The following is a 21,509-nucleotide window of genomic DNA, read 5'->3' on the forward strand; positions in this document are numbered from 1 at the left end:
AATATTAATGAGAATTAATTAATATTAATGCCATGGGGAAGGGCTCAGGTTATCCCTGAGCCGCTCCCGAGCCCTCTGGAATGCTGGGAAGGCGTTAATTAATTTAATTACCCAGCAGAAAATGGGGCAAAGTGCGGGCGCTGGGCTGGAATCTTTGAGCTGCTGGGAGGGGTTTGGGGCTGCAAATTTTTTGATATCCCGAATTTTTTTATTCCCAATCCCAAAATTTCCTGTGCAAGGGAAGAGGGGTTGGTGGGAGAAGGGCAGGAATTCCTACAGGACAGCCCCAAAATTTTTATCTATTCATTTATGAGATGTGTCATTTATCATGTATTTGTATATGATATATTTTATTTCTTATATAATTATATGTGATATAAATAATGATATTTTTAGATTTTTTTTAGGTATTATTATATATTATTATTTTCAATTTTTAAGGTATTTTGGAGGTATTTTTAATATCTACATTATATCTATATTGTATCTATCTTTTTAATATATTATTTTATATATTCTTTAGTATATTATTTTATATATGTATTTTTCATCTTTATATTCGTATTTCTAATATTTTTATTTATAGTCATATTTATTTGTATTTCTAATATTTTTATCAGCATTTCTAATATTTTTATTTTTTTATAATATTTTATGGGCATTTCTAATATTTTTATTGGCATTTCTACCATTTTTATTGGCATTTCTAATATTTTAATGGGCGTTTCTAATATTTTATTGGCATTTATAATATTTTTATTTGCATTCCTAATATTTATTGATGTTTCTCATATTTTTATTGGCGTTTCTCTTATTTTTTTATTTTTGTTTATAACATTTTTATTGGCATTTCTAATACTTATTTATCTTTCTAATATTTTTATTAGCTATTAAATGATGCTGGTCCTTCTCAAAAGGAAAACAGAGGGAGTTTTGCAGTTTTAAACAGGGAATTGTGTTTCCCTGATGGAATTTTTATGGATAGCAGGGAATTAAAAAGGGTTGAAGGGGTTGGATAACGCCCTGGATTTGGGGAGATTTTTGTGTTTGAGGTGAGATCCAGCAGGGCTGGATCAGCCTGGGATTGTTCTGGCAGTCCTGGAATTCCGGGTGGGATTTCTATGATCCAAGGCTGGGATGTCCATGGAAAGATTTGATTCATCTCTGGAATCTCCAGTGCAGGGAATTCCAGGTGGGATTTTTGTGATCAAAGGCTGGGATGTCCATGGAAAGTTTTGATTCTTTCCTGGAATTTCCAGTTCAGAGAATTCCAGGTGGGATTTTGGTGGTCCAAGGCTGGGATGTCCATGGAAAGATTTGATTCTTTCCTGGAATCTCCAGTTCAGAGAATTCCAGGCAGGATTTCTGTGATGTTCATGGAAGGATTCAGTTCTCTCTTATCTTCTCTGGAATTTCCAGCTCAGAGAATTCCAGGCAGGATTTCTGTGATGTTCATGGAAGGATTCAGTTCTCTCTTATCGGGCTGAGTCTTGCCAGGAAGGTCTCGAGGTGCTTCATCCCTAAAACCTCCTGAGAGGGTTTGGGGAGCAGCAAATCCCAACCCTCGGCTCAGTCCCTGCCCCTCTGGATTGGGAATTTTCCTGTGCCAGGGGGCTCGGGATCTCCTGGGAGATCCCAATCCTGGGAACCCCCACTCTGAGCCCTTTGTGGTGTCACCTTGGGGTGAACAGGGGGGTTTGGGGGATTTTCTGCTCTCGGAGCCCCTCCTTTCTGCTCCCCCTTTCCCAAAAATCCCCGTTTTCCCCTCCATCCCCACCGCTGCAGGCAGATGGAATTCTTACATAACCGAGCTCTGGAGCTCATTCCAGGCAGATCCGGGCTCTGCTTCGGAGGATCCCAAAAATCAGCTCAGCCCTGGGGCTCCTCCCGCTCCTCTCGGGGTCTGGAGCACCAGGAATATCCAGGGGGGACATTAATGGGAATATTCCTCGGTTATTGCTGCCTCACCTGAGCCCTGGAGCTGTGGGGATGGGGAAAAGGATGGATTTGGGAAAGCAGAGATATCCAGGAATGGGTGAGCCTGCGAGGTTCAGCTGCTTTTATGGAATGTATGGATCCCACAGGCTGGAAAACCTGGGATGGGGGAAGATGTCCCTGCCCGTGGGAAGCAGGAAAAGCTTTAAAATCCCCTCCAGCCCAAATCATCCTGGCATTCTGCAGAAAGAGGGAGAAGCTTGGAGAAACCCACTGTGCTCCATCTGCTTCCCAAGGGTTGTGGTGGTTCCTGGGGGCCCTGGAATTCCAGGATTTCCCGGCTGGCTCCGGCATCCTCGGTCCCAGGCGTTGTGCAGATAAAAATCAGAGCTGAGCACAACCAAGCTCGGGGTTTAAACTGGGATTTAAACCTCAGGGGGGTTTTTCCTCCTTTCACCAGTGCCCAAAAAACAGCACGGAAAAGGAGGAAATATTGGGAATAACAACTGGGAAACAAATATTGAGTGGAAAACATTGAGTGGGAAATATTAACTGGGAATTAATAACTGGGAAATAAATATGGGGTGGAAAACAATAACTGGAAAGTATTGAGTGGGGAATAAATCTTGAGTGGGAATTATTAACTGGGAAATAAATACGGAGTGGAAATATTAATTGTGAAATAAGTTTTGAGTGGGAAATAAATATTGATTGGGAAATAATGTCTGGGAAACAAATACTGAGTGGGAAACAACTGGGAAATATTGAGTGGGAAATATTAATTGGGAAATAAATATTGAGAGGGAAAGAAGTATTGATTGGGAAATATTAACTGGGAAATAAATATTGAGTGGAAAATAACTGGGAAATATTAACTGGGAAATAAATATGGAGTGGGAAATAATAACTGGGAAGTATTGAGTGGGAAAGAAATGTTGGGTGGGAAATATTAATTGGGAAATAAATATGGAGTGGGAAATAAATATTGATTGGGAATTAATAACTGGGAAATAAATATTGAGTGGAAAATATTATTTGAGAAATAAATATTGATTGGGAAATAATAACTGGGAAATGAGTATTGATTGGGAAATAATAACTGGGAAATAAATATTGAGTGGGAAATATTAACTGGGAAATATTAACTGGGAAATAAATATTGAGTGGGAAATATTAACTGGGAAATAAATATGGAGAGTGGGATATTAAGTGGGCAATAACTCTGTTCCCCACTCTGGGAGGGAGTTAATAAGCATTAAATGAACAAAAAAAAGGCAGAAAGAAATGTCCCCACAACCTCCTGGCAGCTCCTCGCTCCTGGGATCCCTTTTCCCACCTCATTTATGGATCACAGCCGGCGAGGGAAGGAGGAACCTTCAGGAGGATTTATTGGAATTTTAATATTGCCTTTTCCTTTGTGTTCCTTTCTCCCCCAGGACTGAAAAAACGCACCAGGAAGGCCTTTGGGATACGCAAGAAAGAAAAGGACACTGACTCCACGTGAGTTGATGGTTTGGATGTGGTTTGGAATTTGGGGCATCCCAGGCCGTTGTTATCTTTGGATGGAGTTTGAGCAGCGAGCTCGTTCCAGCTGTTTCCCAGTGCGGGATTTCCTGGGAGCTGCTGCGGGGTTCTTGGTGCCCGGGGGATTTTTGGGGCTCGCTGGAAAAGGAGTCCCTGGAGCTGGAGCGGATTCAGCTCTGCAGAGCTCCTTGGAAATGTAAATTTGATTTATTCTGGTGTTTCTGCAGGTTTGGGGCAGCTCGGGGTGAGGAAGGTGCAGGGCTTGGTGCAGCACAGGGGTTTCACTTCCCAGAAAACATCTGGATTCTTCCCACATCTGGTGGGGGATGCTGGGGGTGGGGGCTGAGCCCGGCCTGGGAAGGGGCTGGAGAATCCCTGAGGGAGCTGGGAAGGGGCTGGAGAATCCCTGAGGGAGCTGGGAAGGGGCTGGAGAATCCCTGAGGGAGCTGGGAAAGCTCAGCCTGGAGCAAAGGAGGCTCAGGGGGAATTTCTGGCTCTGCACAAGTCCCTGGCAGGAGGGGACAGCTGGGGGGATTTGGGATCTGCTCCCAGGAACAGGGACAGGAGGAGAGGGAACGGCCTCAGGCTGGGCCAGGGGAGGTTTGGGTTGGATATTTGGGAAAATTCCTTCCTGGAAAGGGTTGTCCAGCCCTGGCACAGCTGCTCAGGAGTCCATCCCATCCCTGGAGGGATTTAAAATCCCTGTGGAAGTGGCACTTGGGGACATGGTCAGCGGTGGGAATGCTTGGATTTGATGGTCTCAGAGGGTTTTTCCAGCCCAAACAATTCCATGATTCTCAGCCCCCACGGCTGTGGCCACGGAGCTGTGGCACAGGAGCCACCACATCCTGGGGACAGTGGGGACAGGCAGCAGGGACAGGCCCCTCCTGCAGCTCCACTCGGCTCTTCCACATCTCGGCAGAAACTCCAAGGCTTTTCCTTTTATTCCACCTGGATTTGTTTCCCTGAGCTGTTCCATGTCCCGGTGGAAGCTGTTTGGAGGTTTCCCATGCCAAGGGACAGATCCCAGGCCTGGCCAGCTGTCCCTGGTGGCACTGGCAGCTCGGCCGGGCTCTTCCTGCTGTCCCAGAGCACGGGACGCACGGAGCGCATCCCAAAAGAGGGATTTACATCCCCGAGATGCATCCTGCGGATGGTGGCATCCATCCACCGGGCTGTGGCAGCTCCAGCTGGGCATGAGTTCATCCATAATTTATCAGGATGGGCGGGAATGAGGCTTCTTTGCATCTTCCCATGGAAAAATGGCTTTATCCAGCGCTGAGATTTCCATGGCTCCATCCCGCTGCTCCCGGCAGGTCGGGGAGCTGCTGGCAGGGACAGGAGGGATCCCAGGGCGCTGGGGAGGTCGCCGAGAGGCCACCCCGGAGGACGCTGCAATTAGCAGCAGCCGTGATTAGCACGGCGGGGTCACGGCGCGGTCACACCCCCAAGGGCTTTGGGCGATCTCCAAATCCAAATCCCTGCAGGCGGGAGGGATCGGGAGAGAAGGGAGGGATGGAAAGGGAGAATGGAGGGAGGGATGGAACGGGAGAGAAGGGAGGGAGGGATGGAAAGGGAGAAGGGAGGGATGGAAAGGGAGAAGGGAGGGATGGAAAGGGAGAAGGGAGGGATGGAAAGGGAGAATGGAGGGATGGAACAAGAGAAGGGAAGGAGGGATGGAATGGGAGAGAAGGGAGGGGAGGGAAGGATGGAACGGGATAGAAGGAAAGGATGGAACGGGATAGAAGGAAAGGATGGAACAGGAGAAGGAAGGGATGGAAAGGAGAAGGAAGGGATGGCATGGAACGGGAGAAGGAAGTCAGGGATGGGACAGGAGAAGGAAGGCAGGCATGGAGAAGGAAGGCAGACATGGAACGAGAGAAGGAAGGGATGGGACAGGAGAAGGAAGGCAGGGATGGGACGGGAGAAGGAAGTCAGGGATGGGACGGGAGAAGGAAGTCAGGGATGGGACAGGAGAAGGAAGTCAGGGATGGAGAAGGAAGTCAGGGATGGGACAGGAGAAGGAAGTCAGGGATGGGACAGGAGAAGGAAGGGATGGAACAGGAGAAGGAAGTCAGGGATGGAATGGAGAAGGAAGTCAGGGATGGAATGGAGAAGAATGGGAGGGATGGTGGCATCTGCCACACCCTGCAGCCACCCAGGACAGCGCACGGGGTCCCTGGAGCTGCTGATGGGGCTGGAATGGCTCGGCTGGAGCTGCTGCTCTTCCCCCACCTGGGGAGACTCTCCCCAGCAATTCCAGCTGGGATGGGAGCAGGAGGCACCACCCCCTGTGCTGGGGATCACGCAGTGAGCAGGAGCAGAAGCGATTTTTGCCACCTCTGAAGGATTTCAGGGACTTTTGTGCAAAGAGATGGAGATAAATAGAGCTGGGACACAGGCACGGATTAATGGAGAACTTTGGGAATGGCGTTATTCCCGGTGAATCCAAGGGGCTCCGAGTGACGCCCCGAGTCAGGTGTGAGCCGGTGGTGCATCCCTGGCAGCGCAGGAAATTCGGGATGTGCGGGAACCCCTCTGGAATCCGTGGGCATTCGCGCTCCCTACGCCCCTCGGAATGGTCGGGATGTGGCTGCGGAGCTGCCCTGAGCCAGCCCAGATCCCAAATCCCATCTCTGGGAGCCTCAGCGGTTTCCCAATCCCTTCAGCATCTCCTGGCAGAACTAAAGCCTGGGAATTCCTCCCGATGGGATTTTTGCCTCCTGCAGAAGGGCAGGGATGTGGCTGGGACAGCGCCAGCAGCGCTTTATTTACTGATAAACCTCAAATGTATCAGCTGATAACGGGAGGGCAAAAATTCTGTGTCCTTGAGTGGGTTCCACGAGGAGCAGGAAACTCAGATGTGCTGAAAATTCCGTGATTCTGTATTAATTTCATGTGATAAAATATTACATATTCTAATTATCTAATATAATAATAATGTAATACTGTACAATAATATTATAGAATAATTAATATAAATCTATTAAATTAAATTTTCATTGAATTAAATATAGATATATAATATATATTATTATATATTACAGTTTTATTATATAAAATATAATAACACATATATTAATGTTAATATATTAATTAAGCTAATATTATATGTATTATATAATAATATTATATAATACATAAACATTAGACATAATATATTATATATTATGCTGTATATAATATATACAGTATACTATATAATATATATGGCATAATATATAATATTATACATTATTATATATTACGGTTTTATTATATAGAATATAAGATAATACATATAAAATTGGATTAAGTATAATATATATTTTATTGTATATAATGTTATATATTATACTATATATAATATAGTATAATATATTGTATAATATATAATATATTGTATATGGTATACTGTATATTATATATTATAATTATAATAATTATATCTATAATATCTCATTATATTCTATATAATAAAACTATAATAAATACTTTTTTCTGCCTACTTTATTTTTTTAAAATAACTTAATTAATTGGTTAATTGGGTGCACTTTGGGCACTAACACAGCTCCTTTTTCTGTTCTTTCCAGAGGCTCACCAGACAGGGATGGCATCGTGAGTATTTCCCCCTCCAGTGCCACCTCCCCTTCCACCTCCATCAGCATTTGTCAGCAGTTTTTCTGTTTAATATAGAAAAGAAATGTAAAATCCCAGGTTAAAAAAAGCGCCAAATTCCAGGTTTCCTATAAAAATCTCCACGGGGAGACGTGAGAGGGGCAGCAGGAGCTAAAGCCCAGCTCCTCATCCTCCTTTCCACTCCTGCTAATTGGCTTGGGCCGGATTTGCTGCCTGAGGAGTTCAGGGGAAATGGCCAGAGCAGCTGTTTCTAACCTCTATTTTTATTTTCTATATTAACCTGAAAACAAAGAGGCATTTGTGGTTTTGGTTTGGTTTGTTTTATTTTAAATTATTGCTGCTTTTATTCCTGGTGTTAGAAACGTCCCTGCTAGAGATGGGCCCTGTCTCTTTTAGTGTTGGGCACCAAAAATATTCTGGGTTCAGACTGGGTTTATTTCTCCAGCAAATCCAGATTTTAGAATTTCACCTCAAAATGAAGACAAGCCCCTTGCAAGGCTCAGCAGAGAGAGCAGTGCTGGGGTAGCTTTTAAAAAGATAAAAATTTTGGGGGGGGCCAAGCTGCTCCTTGCAAGGAATTGTTTTGGTTTTCCCCCCAGTCTGACCCAAAATCCTCAGCTTGGGGCCCTCCCTGCATTATTTAAGCTGCTTGTTAGGAAATTGTGATAGAAGTAAAGATAGTGCCTTCAGCAGGGCTCTGCTCAGCAGTGAGAAATTGATAAAGAGCAGGTTTGGGTTGGATAAATTGATAAAGAACAGGTTTAGATTGGATAAATTGATAAAGAACAGGTTTAGATTGGATAAATTGATAAAGAGAAGGTTTAGGTTGGATAAATTAATAAAGAAAGGTTTAGGTTGGATGAATTAATAAATAACAGATCTAGGCTGGATAAATTGATAAAGAGCAGGTTTGGGTTGGATAAACTGATAAAGAACAGGTTTAGATTGGATAAATTAATAAAGAACAAGTTAAGGTTGGATAAACTGATAAAGAGCAGGTTTAGGTTGGATAAATTAATAAAGAACAGATTTGGGTTGGATAAATTGATAAAGAACAGGTTTGGGTTGGATAAATTAATAAATATCAGGTTTAGGTTGGAGAAATTAATAATAAATAGGTTTAGCTTGGATAAATTAATAAAGAACAGGTTTGGGTTGGACAAATTGATAAAGAGCAGGTTTAGGTTGGATAAATTGATAAAGAACAGGTTTAGGTTGGATAAATTAATAAAGAACAGATTTGGGTTGGATAAATTGATAAAGAACAGGTTTGGGTTGGACAAATTGATAAAGAGCAGGTTTAGGTTGGATAAATTGATAAAGAAAGGTTTAGGTTGGATGAATTAATAAAGAACAGGTTTAGGTTGGACAAATTAATAATAAATATCAGGTTTAGGCTGGATAAATTGATAAAGAACAGGTTTAGGTTGGATAAATTGATAAAGAACAAGTTTAGGTTGGACATCAGGAGGAATTTCTCCAGTAAAAGGCTGCCCAGGGAGGTTTGGAGTCCCCATCCATGGAGGTGTCCAAGGAACACCTGGATGTGGCACTTGGTGACAAGGTGGGGATGTGGCACAGCTTGGGCTGGATGATCCTGGAGCTTTTCTCCAGCTTTAACTCCGTGAATATCCAGGGAACATCCCCAGGCCGTTCCCTCTTCCAGCAGAAATCCCATGGGCCGCTTTTCCCGGCCAGGTGTGGGCAGAGGGACCTCGGCTGTCCTCTCCAAGGATGCAGAAATGCAGTTTTTAGGGAATAAAACGAAGCTGCTGAAGGTGTTTGAGGCAGAGGGATTGCAGATGGAGACATTTGATATCATTTTTCATCCTCCAGAGCCTTTCCCAGGTAATTTTTGCTGGCGTGGCCAGGAGGCAGATCCTGACTGCTGAACAGAGCCCACAGGAAAATCCACCTTTAATCCTGGGGGAGCCCCAGCTGAGCCCCCCTTTCCTGATAAACCCGTGTTCCCTAGTCCCTAAAAGTTGTTTTTTAAAAAGAAAAAACCCCAAAATCCCGGCTGAGGAGAAGATATTTTAACCCTTTTTCTGCCGCCCCCACCCTCGCAGCAGCCCAGCCCTCATCCCAATGATCCAACTTCCAATAGCAAACCCGAGGGCACGCGGGAAGGAGGAAATAAAAACGGGGTAAGGAAAAAGGAGCTCGGCTCCCAGCTCCCACAGGGGTGTGGAAAACAGGGAATCACCCTCGCTTCGGAACCCAGAGTTGTAGGAAAAGCACTTCAGGGTCAGCCAGGCTGGTGGGAACGGGGTTGAATACAAATGGATGGGGGAAAAGCAGGAATTCCACGGAACAGCGCCCAGAATTCCCACGGGACGGAATCCAGAGGAGGTTTTCCCACAGCTGAGCTCCCAGGGAAGCTGCTCCATCCTCGGGAGATGTGGAGTGAGGGGCTGCATCCAGCCCTGGAGCAGGGAGTGCATTCTGCCAGACCCTCGGCAGGGAGCTGGGATGGGAATGTTCCCTCTGGAAGCTCAAGGGAGCTGGATTATCCCATTCAGGTGCCCAAAATTGTGGTGGCCATGGGAGTTTGGATGGGTTTGAGTGCTCAGAGCCAACCAGGAAAGGGTTCCAGAGGTGATGGATGCCCAGAGCTTCTTCCAAAGGGAATTCCCTGGATCCCAAGCAGCAGTTCCTGTGTGTGTCGGTGTTCCATGGCATGGACTCATCCCAGACCCTTCCCACTGCTCCATCCCCAATCCACAACGCCTGGCATGTGGGATAATGGGATTGGAATGAATCCTTCCTGGGGTTGCCCTTTCTCAGGGAAGGGCTTTATCTCCCAGTAAACATTTCCTGATGGGCTGGAAGATCCCAGAGCACGGAGAAGCGGCCATTTCCTCGCTTTTCCCTAAGGAATGCTGGATGTCCACCTAATGAATGTTCAAAAAACTCCCTCCTTCCATCCTTCTGGGGTGGGAGAATTCCAGAGACGGGGAATGCTGTTGGATTTCTGATGTGTGCCGCGTTCCTGCTTCCCCCATTTAAACCACGGGAATTTTCCTTTCCAGAAGAAAACCAACGGAGCCCCGAATGGATTTTACGCGGAGATCGACTGGGACAGATACGTGAGTGTCCCCTGGAGCTTCCCTGCTTCCAGCTGCTTCCCATGGGGATCCCAGGCTGTTCCCACACTCATTTTGGGCTCTTTGGGTGAAATCAGCTCTGTCCAGACACCAATCCCACACCTGCAGGTCAAACAGAATTCCCAGGAATGGGCTGGCTCTGGAGAGCTCCATCCTGGCCCATGGGGTGTTGCAGTTTATCCAGAGAAAACTTTGGATTATAAACAAGGATTAAAACCTTCCCTTCTACAAAACAAATGGTGGAATTTGAGGCACCCTTTGCTGTGGGGGCTTGGGCTGTGCAGGAGGAAAGGGCTGCTCCAGCTTTCCAGGAATGAACATTCCTAATTTTCCTGGATTTCCTAATTTTTTTCTATGTTTTTTCTTTTTTTTTTTCCCCTATCCAGAACTCCCCGGAGCTGGATGAGGAGGGATACAGCATCCGACCCGAGGAACCGGGAGATATCCTTTGGGTTTGGCTTTGTCTCTCGGGTTCCGTCCTGAAACGGGAGCTGGGGTTCGCAGGCAGGCTCTTCTCATTTCGTTATTTTTATTATTTATTAATAATTATTCCTATTTCTTTCCACCTTTGGATTTTCATCTGGAGCTGGCACTCCGCAGATGAAGCTGAATTCCTGAGGGAATTCCCTGAGGCCTTGGGATTGTCTTTGATTGACTGCTATGGAGTGAGGAGCAGGGAGAATGCTCCATGGAGACCGGGATGTCCATGGTTATCCCAGAGAAAAGGAGGAGCAGGGAGAATGCTCCATGGAGACCGGGATGTCCATGGTTATCCCAGAGAAAAGGAGGAGCAGGGAGAATGCTCCATGGAGACCGGGATGTCCATGGTTATCCCAGAGAAAAGGAGGAGCAGGGAGGAGCTCCTGGCTCTCAGCTCTGCTCCCAGGGAACAGGGACAGGATGAGGGAATGGCCTCAAATTCCAGGGCAGGTTTAGGTTGGATATTGGGAAAACATCCTCCTGGAAAAGGCTGGTGAGGCACTGGAGTCCCCATCCCTGCAGGGGTTTGAAATCCACAGGGAATGTGGCACTTGGGGACACAGGCCAGAGCTGGGGGAACCGATTGTCTCACAGGGCTTTTCCAAGCTGGACAATTCCATGAAATCCAGGCAGGACCAGACCCCCTGGGCTGGATTTATCCCCTGGCAGCGACAGGCCCAGCACAGGAACTCCTCCCCCAGTTTGGGGTCAGCATTCCGGGACCACCGAGATCCCCTCTCTCCAGCCAGCCCAGCCGGGGATCCCTGAGGAGGGAAAATCCCTTAACTGTGCCCTACCTACCAAAGGAAAGCACTTCTACTCCTCCAGCGAGTCCGAGGAGGAGGAGGAGGCGCACAAGAAGTTCAACATCAAGATCAAGCCCCTGCAGGCCAAGGACGTCCTGCGCAGCGCCGCCACCGTGGACGAGCTCAAGGCCTCCGTAGGCAACATCGCGCTTTCTCCATCCCCCGTGGTGAGTCCCCGCGCCCTTCCCGCTCCTCCCAGCTCCCAGGGATCCCGCAGGGATCGGCCCGGGCTCGGTGGGAGCTTGGTTGATGGTTTGGAATCCAGCACCAGGGTCCTTCTGCAGGTGCTGCTCAGGAGGGTTGGAATGATGTTTCCAGTTCGAAACATCGTAAAAATTCCCCTTCCTGCTCAGAAAAGAGATCGGGGTGTTTTATTCCCCGGGGGGGTTTTTTCCCTCCCTCTTCTCATTTTTTTCAATGAGGAAAAAGGGGAATTTCAATCCAGGAGAATTTTCAGTCATCATCATTCAGGGTCTTGCCCCGATTCCCAAGCCAAGGAAAGCATCTGTGGGATTTTCCATGGGATTTTAGAGGCGTGTTTCCCACCCTGGAGGTGAATCCGGGTTCCTGGAAGGAAAGGTCGTTTTTCCTTAGTCCAGCTTGGCATAAAGACCGCCCCACTCCGCTTTTCCTGAGGCTTGTTAAGATTCCTGTTGGCTCATCCCATGAAAACCTTGGATTCTGGGATTTCAGGAGGTTTTAGTGTGGCCTTTGGTGACTTCCCAGAAAAAGCTTTCCATGATTTATAAATAACCTGGGTCTGAAGTGTGAATGACTCTCCAAGCCAAACTGAAATAAAATCCCTGTGTTTTGTTTCTGCTTCCCAAACCAGGGAGTTTCTGTTTGTTGGCATCCCAGAACTGGAAATGGCACTTGGATGCTTTGTGAAGCACGAAAAAAAAAAAGGGGGAAAACCCAACCTCAAAATGAACAATTTAATAATGATGATAATAATAATAATAATATAAATATTAGGAAAATCATATTCTGGTGGAATGTGCATTTTACCAAACGTGATTTTTGTCTCCTCTTTTTCCTGGGGATTTTGCTGCCGGGGTTGGGGGTTTGCCGTTGTTTGGGAAGGGGTGAGGAGGATCCCAGCGTGGGAGGGGCTGAGGGATTTGGGTGCTGGGTTGGAGGGGACGCTGCTGTGCCTTGGGGTGATCCCTGGGGCTGCAGCCGGAGCCTCCCTGTGGAAGGTGCTCAGGGAAAAGCCCCTGCCAGGCTTTTCCCAAATCCATGCAGCCAAAGGGAGCAGGTGGGCTGGGGCATGGAGATGCTCTGGATCCTGGCACGGGCCAGGGAAGCACCAGAGCCCACGGCAGGAGCTGCCTGCAGGGATCTGGCATCCACAGGAATCCCGGGTTTCACTGCCAGGTCCCTGCCCTCATCCCGGGCTTGTCTTCTCTCCCAAACCTGCTGCAGAGCCCCGCTCCGGCACCACATCCCTGCTGGGAGGGAGATCAGAAATCCCATGGATTGGGACCTAAAATCCCATCCCATTCCATTGTCCCAGGCTGCTCCAGCCTGGCCTTGGACATTCCCAGGGATCCAGGGGCAGCCCCAGCTTCTCCGGGCAGCCGGTGCCAGGTGCCCGTAGCCACCCTCATTCCCAAGGTTCTCATACCAGAACTGCACTGGGAATTCTGGTGCCTCAACTGGGAATGGCCAGGGAATGGAATTCTTTCCATAACCTGGCTCAGACCCAACTTTTATATTTCCAAACGCTCCCTGTCCCTCCGGTCTCGCACGTGACGGGTGAAGCTGGAGCACTCCTGTCCCTCTGCTCTGCTGCGTCTTTAACCCGACACAAATCTTCGATTCCTCCTTAGGGAAATAATCCCTCACCTTCTCATCCTCTCTTTTTTTTTTTTTTTTTTGTTCCTCTCCCTGCCTTCTTTTAGAGGAAAAGTCCGGTAAGAAAAGCAATTTTTATCTCCTGGAATGTTTGAACCCAGCCCTGTGTGCTCTTGTCCTGTGTCTAGAGCTGAGATGCCAAAAGCAAATAGCCAATCCTGCCCTTGTAGAACGGAGTTTAATTTCCTTTATCGCTGGCTTAGAGCATTTTAAAATAGAATGTGCAAAAATAGAGCTGGGCCTGGCTCTGGGGGTGCAGTTTGGGTCCAGGAATGTGCACAAGTTCTGTTTTACCTGGATCGAGCACATCCAAAGGTAGGAGAAGGCAGGAAAACCCAAACCTTGGGGTTTCTCCAAGAGAGCTCAGCTTCCAGCGGGGAAATCCCCCTGTGTCCCAGGATTTGGGTCGTCCTGGGGGGCTCTCCCAGGGTGACCCACGGGCTGTTGGGGACCGTGGGGTGCTGACCTGTCACTCTCTGACCAGGTGTCTCTTCTCTCCCCTTCTCGCTGACCGCAGCGGCGCAGCCCGGTAAGAGCCCGCTCCGGGAACGGGAATGGGGTCCTGGGGCACACCGGGGCTCTGGGGCGGGCACGGGGCGTGGGGCCAGCGGTGTCACACACCCAGCGGTGTCACACACCCAGCGGTGTCACACAGCCCACACTGTCACACACCCCGCGGTGTCACACACCCCGCGGTGTCACACACCCGGCAGTGTCACACACCCGGCAGTGTCACACAGCCCACACTGTCACACACCCGGCGGTGTCACACAGCCCACACTGTCACACACCCAGCAGTGTCACACAGCCCACACTGTCACACAGCCCACACTGTCACACAGCCAGCAGTGTCACACAGCCCACACTGTCACACAGCCCACACTGTCACACAGCCAGCAGTGTCACACAGCCCACACTGTCACACAGCCCACACTGTCACACAGCCCACACTGTCACACACCCAGCGGTGTCACACACCCGGCAGTGTCACACACCCGGCAATGTCACACACCCGGCAGTGTCACACAGCCCACACTGTCACACACCCGGTGGTGTCACACACCCGGCGGTGTCACACAGTCCGCGGTGTCACACACCCAGCAGCATCACACACCCCATGGTGTCACACACCCCACAGTGTCACACACCTAGCAGCATCACACACCCCATGGTGTCACACACCCCACAGTGTCACCCCAGCCACAGCGGCACCTCCATCACGCAAAGGGGTCCCCAAGGATGGGAAGACCCGCGCTGGTTCTGGGACGTCCCCGCTGCCGCGGTTGGGAGGGTTTGGGTTGTGCTCCACGAGCCCTTGGCAGTGCTGGTCCCCATTCCCAGAGGGATTTAAAATCCCTGTGGCTGTGGCACTTGGGACAGCTCCACAGGCAGAGCTGCCAGCGGTGGCTTGGTGTGGCTCAGAACTGCTCTGTGGGGTTTCCTGTAGGGTTTCCTGTAGGGTTTCCTGCTCCCTGGAGTTCAGCCACCTCCAGGAAATGTCACCTCTGCTGGGCTGCTTTGCTCCTGGGGTGCCAAGCACCCGTGTCCCCGTGCGTCCCACTTATCCCTGTGTTTCTCCTTCCAGGGGACGATTAAAAGGAATTTATCCAGTGAGTATCTCCTGCAGCCTGTAAAAACCACACCCTGCACCTGCCAGAGGGGTTTGGGAGAGCGGGGGGAAAGGAGTGAGTTCAATTTGGTTTCAAGTGGTCGTGGCAGAGCTGGTGGCTCCCAAAAGTTTTCCTTGGAGAAGGGTGTGGGGGACATCCTTGGGATACCAGCGCAGTTCCCTGGTTTAGCTCTGTGCAGAAATAAATGGGAATTAAAAGCAGGTTTAGGATCTGCAAAGCGGGGTGGGTGGGACAGCAGGGGGGCTCCGGGGGGCCAGGAGGGTGCTCTGGAATGGGAATGATTCTCATCCACGTCTGTCCTGCCCCAGGTGAGGAGATCACGCGGCCCCGGCGCTCCACGCCCACGCCAGACCCCGCCAGGTCAGTGCAGGGTGGGATTATCCAAGCTTCAGGAAGCTCATCCCAGTGTGGGTTTGGAACGTCCCCACTGTGCTTGATGGGAAGCTCCAGGGGTTAGAAGGGATTTTGGGAAGGAATTGTTCCCTGGCAGGGGGAGGAATGGAATTCCCAGAGCAGCTGGGGCTGTCCCTGGATCCCTGGCAGTGCCCAAGGCCAGGCTGGATGGGTTTGGAGCAGCCTGGGACAGTGGCAGCTGTCCCTGCCATGGCTGGGGTGGCTCTGGGTGGGCTTTGAGGTCCTCTCCATCCCAAACCATTCCAGGATTTTGGCAGGACTGAGGGGCTGATGGTGGATGAGATGCTCAGTGTCCATCCCTGACAGCTCCAAGGACATTCCCTGTGGGAAGCCACCTTGAGCCTGATCCGTACAGAGAGCTGACCAAGCCTGGGGGGGAATGCATTGATTTAGGACAGCAAACCTGCAAGTTTTTATGGAAAAAAGCCAAATCTCACTGGGAATGTGCCCTGTGCAGCTGCAGGGTTCGACTCAAGGTGTGTTGGACCGGAGCATGGTCCAGATCTCAAGTATTTAATTTTTAAAAATCCTTTTCCACAAAGTTTTGACTAAAGCAGCTCAGAGTCCCAGCAGCTCCGTGGTCCTACCACTCTCCTTCCCCTTTTTCCCACCTTGGATCCTGACTTTGGCCGTCTTTGCTGGTCTGGGATAACAAAAACTCCCTGAAACTGTTGGTGTTTGCCCCAGAGACGGGGCTGGAGCACAAACCTGCCCCTCACGGCCGCTCTGTGCTGCTCTCACCCCACAGCAAGAAACCCAGCGAGGATCCTGCGGCGCTGGCCCCGCTCTTCGGGCCCCCGCTGGAGTCGGCCTTCGAGGAGCACAAGTTGGATGGTGAGTTTGGGGCCGTGGCGAGCGAGTTTGGGGCCGTGGCGAGCGAGTTTGGGGCCATGGCGAGCGAGTTTGGGGCCGTGGCGAGCGAGTTTGGGGCTGGGCTGAGTGAGTTTGGGGCTGGGCTGAGCGAGTTTGGGGCCAGGGCGAACGAGTTTTGGGCCAGGGTGAGCAAGTTTGGGGCCATCGTGACTTTTGGGGCCGTGGTGAGTGAGTTTGGGGATGGGCTGAGTGAGTTTGGGGATGGGCTGAGTGAGTTTGGGGATGGGCTGAGTGAGTTTGGGGATGGGCTGAGTGAGTTTGGGGATGGGCTGAGTGAGTTTTGGGGACAGTGTGACTTTTGGGGCTGTGGCAACTTTGGGGCCAGGATGTGCAATTTTGGGGCTGTGGCAGGTGAGTTTGGAGCCATGGCAACTTTGGGTCCATGGCAAGTGACTTTGGGGCTGTGGAGACTTTGGGTCCACGGCGAGTTTGGGGGACAGGGTGAGTTTGGGGTTGTGGTGGGCAACTTCGGGACTATGGCGAGTTTGGGGCCAGGGTGTGTGATTTTGGGGCCAGGGTACACAATTTTGGGCCCATGGCAGGTCATTTTGGGGCCAGGGTGACTTTGGGCCATGGTGGCATCTCCTGTCAGGGCCGTGGGAAGGTCCCCAGCCCCAGCAGGGACCCCCACCCCTGGAGGGACCCCAAAGCTGATGTGAGACGCAGGGACACGCTCGGGGTGGGTGCGATGGGCTCCGAGGGTTTTCCCTGCCCAATTCCCTGATTCCCAGGTTCCCAGGCCCCTGCAGGAGGAGGGAACAGCCCAGGCAGGGGTTGAAGGACGGGTTCCAGGCCGGGTTAACTCGGGCTGGGTGGAAACAGAGCAAGTGCTTAAGTCAATTAGTTAATTATGAGGTCTGGGAGAGCTGCTGGCAGGGAACAGCTCAGGAATATCACAACTCAGGATTTTCCACCCAAACCATCGCCCTGGAACAGGGGGGATTCTGGAGCCCCCCATTCCTAGGAAATGCCATCTCAAAAATGCCATTTTTGCCCCTCTTTCAGCACTTTTCTCCTTCCAAGTCTGATTTTTCCCAGCTTTCCCAAAGCACAGGAGCCTTGCAGGACTCGTTTTCCCCAAAACCAACCCCATCCATGCCCAGAGATCTTTTCCTCCTCTTCCTCCTCCTCCTCCTGGATCCTCCAGGAGCTCAGGGAGAGGCCTCTGCCCCCGTAGCCTCGTTATGTCCCGTCATTAACGACTCCACTTAATTCTTTTCATCAAAGCAACGTTTGTAAGCGGTTCTCTGCACAAAAAAATGCCAAGAAATCCAAATTATACATAAAAATACCTTTTTTTTCCCCTCCCCCTTTATTACCTGGGAATACAATTTTCATTTTAATACCTGATGGCTTTTTGGTTTTTTGGGTGTGGTTTTTTTTGTTTTTTTTTTTGTTGTTGTTGTTGTTTTATTTTGTTTTTTTGCATATCCTAAAATTCCAGGCCACTTTTCTCGTCAATACAATGTTTTCCTTCCCACAATCAGCCTCCAAATCCATCCCTGGCATTGTTTAGTTTGTCAAGCAGCATAAGTGTCAAACTAATTGTGCTTCCTGCTCCAAAATCAGACAGGATTTTAATTACCCACCATTACAGAACCCCCTGTCTTTAATTAATGAGGTTTCTGTCGCTGTCTGGGCCCTCTTTTCCCAGAGCCTCAGTGTTTTTGAGTAACTGGAGGAAAATATTTGGGTTTTTCACTGCTTTTAAATGTTTGTTTTTGATTTTTACAGCTGCTCTGGACCAGCCCGAGATCTGGGGGTCGGTCCAGCCCGCCAACACAAACGTAGAGTCCCCAAAACTTCCGAGACCTTTTCCAACTGGAAGTAAGTGACCACAAAAAAATAAATCAATATATCCAGAAATCAGCTGAAAGGTTTGAGTTCTCCTCATCCAGGCTGCGCAATTCCATAATATTTTAAATTAAAGGGGTTTTTGGGGTTGTTTTTTTTTTCCTCCCCGCTTTGTTTGGGTTCCAGGGGGTGGAGGAGGGAGGGATGAGGGATGGAGGGATGGGATGGATCCTCATCCTGCGCCTTCATGCCGTGGTTTCTTGGCTGGAAAAGCTGGAAGCACCAGTTTTTTTCCAGGAAAACATCAGGAAGAGCAGCACAGCCCCGAATCCCTGATTTTATTTGGAGCTTCCCCTCTGCCTGGGGGGGCCGGGGAACCATTTCCTTCCAGAAATGCCCCTGTAAAGCGCTGCTGGTTAATTAGGCGCTGTTAATTAGCCCCAGCGTTCCCGATCCCGGATTCACATCCCGGATCCAGGTGGGATGAGCACGGGAGAAAGGCGGAGGCAGCTCCGTGCCGCAGGGAATCCAGGTTTAATTAAAACGCTCATTTAGGCGTTTGAAACAGGAGCGCAGGCTGAGATGTAAAAATTAAAAAGGGGGCGAAATTCCATCAAACCCAACAAAAAATGACTTCCCACCGCCAGAGGGCCGGGATGGGTGGGATGTTGGGGAGGAATTCCTCCTGGTGAGGAGGGTGCGGGGAGGGATGGGATGAAATTCCCTGCGGCTGCTCCATCCCTGGAAGTGCCCAAGGCCGTTCCCAGCCACGCTGATATGACTGATATGACTGATATTATAGATATGATTGATATGATTGATATCCCATGGAATGTGCCGCTCTCCAGCTGATCCCGTCCCCTCTCTGTGCTCTGTTCCAGCCCCTCCGCCGCTCCCCCCGAAGAACATCCCGGCCACGCCGCCGCGCACCGGCTCCCCCCTGCCCCCGGCCATCGGTAACAGCTCGGGGGTGGCACCGGGGGACGGGTCTGTCACCAGCCCGGGGTGGCACCGGGGGACGGGTCTGTCACCAGCCCGGGGTGGCACCGGGGGACGGGTCTGTCACCAGCCCGGGGTGGCACTGGAGGGACAATCCCCAGCTCTGGGATGGCACTGAGGGGACAGGTCCTGTCCCAGCCCAGGGGTGGCACTGAGGGGACATGTCCCATCCCCACCCCGGGCAGGGACAGGTCCCCGTGGCTGCATTTTGGACACGGATTTGGTCCCTTTGCTTCCCCTTCCCTTGGAATTCAGGGAATTCCAGACCGGGCTGGCTCGGGAGGATTTTATATCCTCTCCATTTCCCGCGGGCAGGGACAGCTCCCACTGTCCCAGGCTGCTCCAAACCCCTCCCAGCCTGGCCTTGGACATTTCCAGGGATCCAGGGACAGCCACGGCTTTGTGCTGTTTTGGTGGATGCTGCAGCAGAAGCAGCACAGAGATATTTTTGGCTTCCCAAGCTGGTCTCACCCCGGTGAAATTAATGTTCTTTACACCATCCCTGCCTCTGGATCAGTCACTCTGGGAATGCAGTGCGGGATTAGCTTTAATATCCCGCTGAAAACTGGGATATATTCCCAGCTCCAGAGCCCTGGAGCAGCCCTGCAAGGCTGTGCTGAGGAAGGAAGAGGGTGGGCAGGCTCTGCCTGTGGCAGGGAGCTGCTCCCGCATTCCCTGCCCCCCACATTCCTACTGAAAGGTGGGAAAAGCCCTCCCGGTAGTGCAGGGATGGGAAATAGTGCTGGGAATGACAACCCGAGGGCAGGGATGGAAAGGTGTTGGATGCAGCCAGAGGACATCAGGTGCTTCCAAGCATATAATTCATGGTGCTGGCTGATGGAAAAGCGGGATTTGGGCAGGGAGGGCAGCGCCCTGGGGAGGAATCCTTGGCCGTGAAGAGCTCCCCTGCTGTGTCCATCTCATCCGTGCTCCCATATCCCATTGTCCTGCTTGTGGGAGCATGGAATGCCGGGCAGGGTGTCCATGTCCATCCATGGAGCCATTCCCAGCAGGGAATGCCGGGCAGGGTGTCCATGTCCATCCATATCCAGTCATTCCCAGCAGGGAATGCCGGGCAGGGTGTCCATGTCCATGTCCAGCCATTCCCAGCAGGGAATGCCAGGCAGGGTGTCCATGTTCATGGAGCCATTCCCAGCAGGGAATTGTGGGCAGGGTATCCATGTCCATGTCCAGCCATTCCCAGCAGGGAATGCTGGGCAGGGTGTCCATGTGCATGGAGCCATTCCCAGCAGGGAATGCCAGGCAGGGTGTCCATGTCCATCCATATCCAGCCGTTTCCAGCTGGGAATGCCGGGCAGGGTGTCCATGTCCATCCATATCCAGCCATTCCCAGCAGGGAATGCTGGGCAGGGTGTCCATGTCCATATCCAGCCATTCCCAGCAGGGAATTGTGGGCAGGGTGTCCATGTCCATCCATGGAGCCATTCCCAGCAGGGAATGCTGGGCAGGGTGTCCATGTCCATATCCAGCCATTCCCAGCAGGGAATGCCGGGCAGGGTGTCCATGTCCATCCATGTCCAGCCATTCCCAGCAGGGAATGCTGGGCAGGGTGTCCATATCCAGCCATTTCCAGCAGGGAATGCCGGGCAGGGTGTCCATGTCCATCCATGGAGCCATTCCCAGCAGGGAATGCCGGGCAGGGTGTCCATGTCCATCCATGGAGCCATTCCCAGCAGGGAATGCTGGGCAGGGTGTCCATGTCCATCCATGGAGCCATTCCCAGCAGGGAATGCTGGGCAGGGTGTCCATATCCAGCCATTTCCAGCAGGGAATGCCGGGCAGGGTGTCCATGTTCATGGAGCCATTCCCAGCAGGGAATGCCGGGCAGGGTGTCCATGTCCATCCATATCCAGCCATTCCCAGCAGGGAATGCCAGCTCCCTTGCTGGGCTGTGCTGTGTGTCTGTAACGCGAGTGGCTGAGGCCTGATCCTGCCTGGTTTAGCAAATCCCTGTTTTATCCCCCGCCTCCCATCCCCAGTGCACAACCGCGGGTGGATCCCCAAAACAGAGGAGCAGGGATGGGGTGATGCTGCCACAAGGATCCCAGAAGGGCATTTAGGGTTAGGATCTCCATTCCCTGGCTGCAAAATGCTTGGCTGATGGATCTCTCGTGGTTCTGGGGATGTTGGTGTTTGATGGCTCAGTGTGCCCTGAAATCCAGATCTGTGTGCCCTGAAATCCCAATCTGTGCCCTGAAATCCCGATCTGTGCCCTGAAATCCCGATCTGTGTGCCCTGAAATCCCAATCTGTGTGCCCTGAAATCCCGATCTGTGTGCCCTGAAATCCCAATCTGTGCCCTGAAATCCTGATCTGTGTGCCCTGAAATCCCAATCTGTGCCCTGAAATCCTGATCTCTGTGCCCTGAAATCCCGATCTGTGTGCCCTGAAATCCCGATCTGTGTGCCCTGAAATCCAGATCTGTGTGCCCTGAAATCCAGATCTGTGTGC

General features: G+C 50.6%; 1 protein-coding gene across 2 annotated transcripts in view; it reads left to right on the plus strand.

The window, feature by feature from the left end:
• Window positions 1–21,509, plus strand: part of SGIP1 (SH3GL interacting endocytic adaptor 1) — a 53,213-nt gene that overhangs the window by 12,321 nt on the left and 19,383 nt on the right. The window contains exons 2-12 of one of the 2 annotated variants that reach the window (XM_086902262.1): window positions 3,372–3,435; window positions 7,032–7,056; window positions 9,147–9,224; window positions 10,110–10,166; window positions 10,571–10,625; window positions 11,462–11,637; window positions 14,913–14,937; window positions 15,267–15,318; window positions 16,121–16,206; window positions 17,980–18,072; window positions 18,921–18,995. In XM_086902262.1, the coding sequence (XP_086758388.1) occupies window positions 3,372–3,435; window positions 7,032–7,056; window positions 9,147–9,224; window positions 10,110–10,166; window positions 10,571–10,625; window positions 11,462–11,637; window positions 14,913–14,937; window positions 15,267–15,318; window positions 16,121–16,206; window positions 17,980–18,072; window positions 18,921–18,995 (786 nt within the window). The remainder of the gene's footprint in view (window positions 1–3,371; window positions 3,436–7,031; window positions 7,057–9,146; window positions 9,225–10,109; window positions 10,167–10,570; window positions 10,626–11,461; window positions 11,638–14,912; window positions 14,938–15,266; window positions 15,319–16,120; window positions 16,207–17,979; window positions 18,073–18,920; window positions 18,996–21,509) is intronic. The other variant, XM_086902261.1, reaches the window with a different exon arrangement.

Source organism: Cyanistes caeruleus, chromosome 9, assembly GCF_971803275.1.
Source record: "Cyanistes caeruleus chromosome 9, bCyaCae1.hap1.1, whole genome shotgun sequence".
In the NCBI taxonomy this organism is placed as follows: domain Eukaryota; kingdom Metazoa; phylum Chordata; class Aves; order Passeriformes; family Paridae; genus Cyanistes; species Cyanistes caeruleus.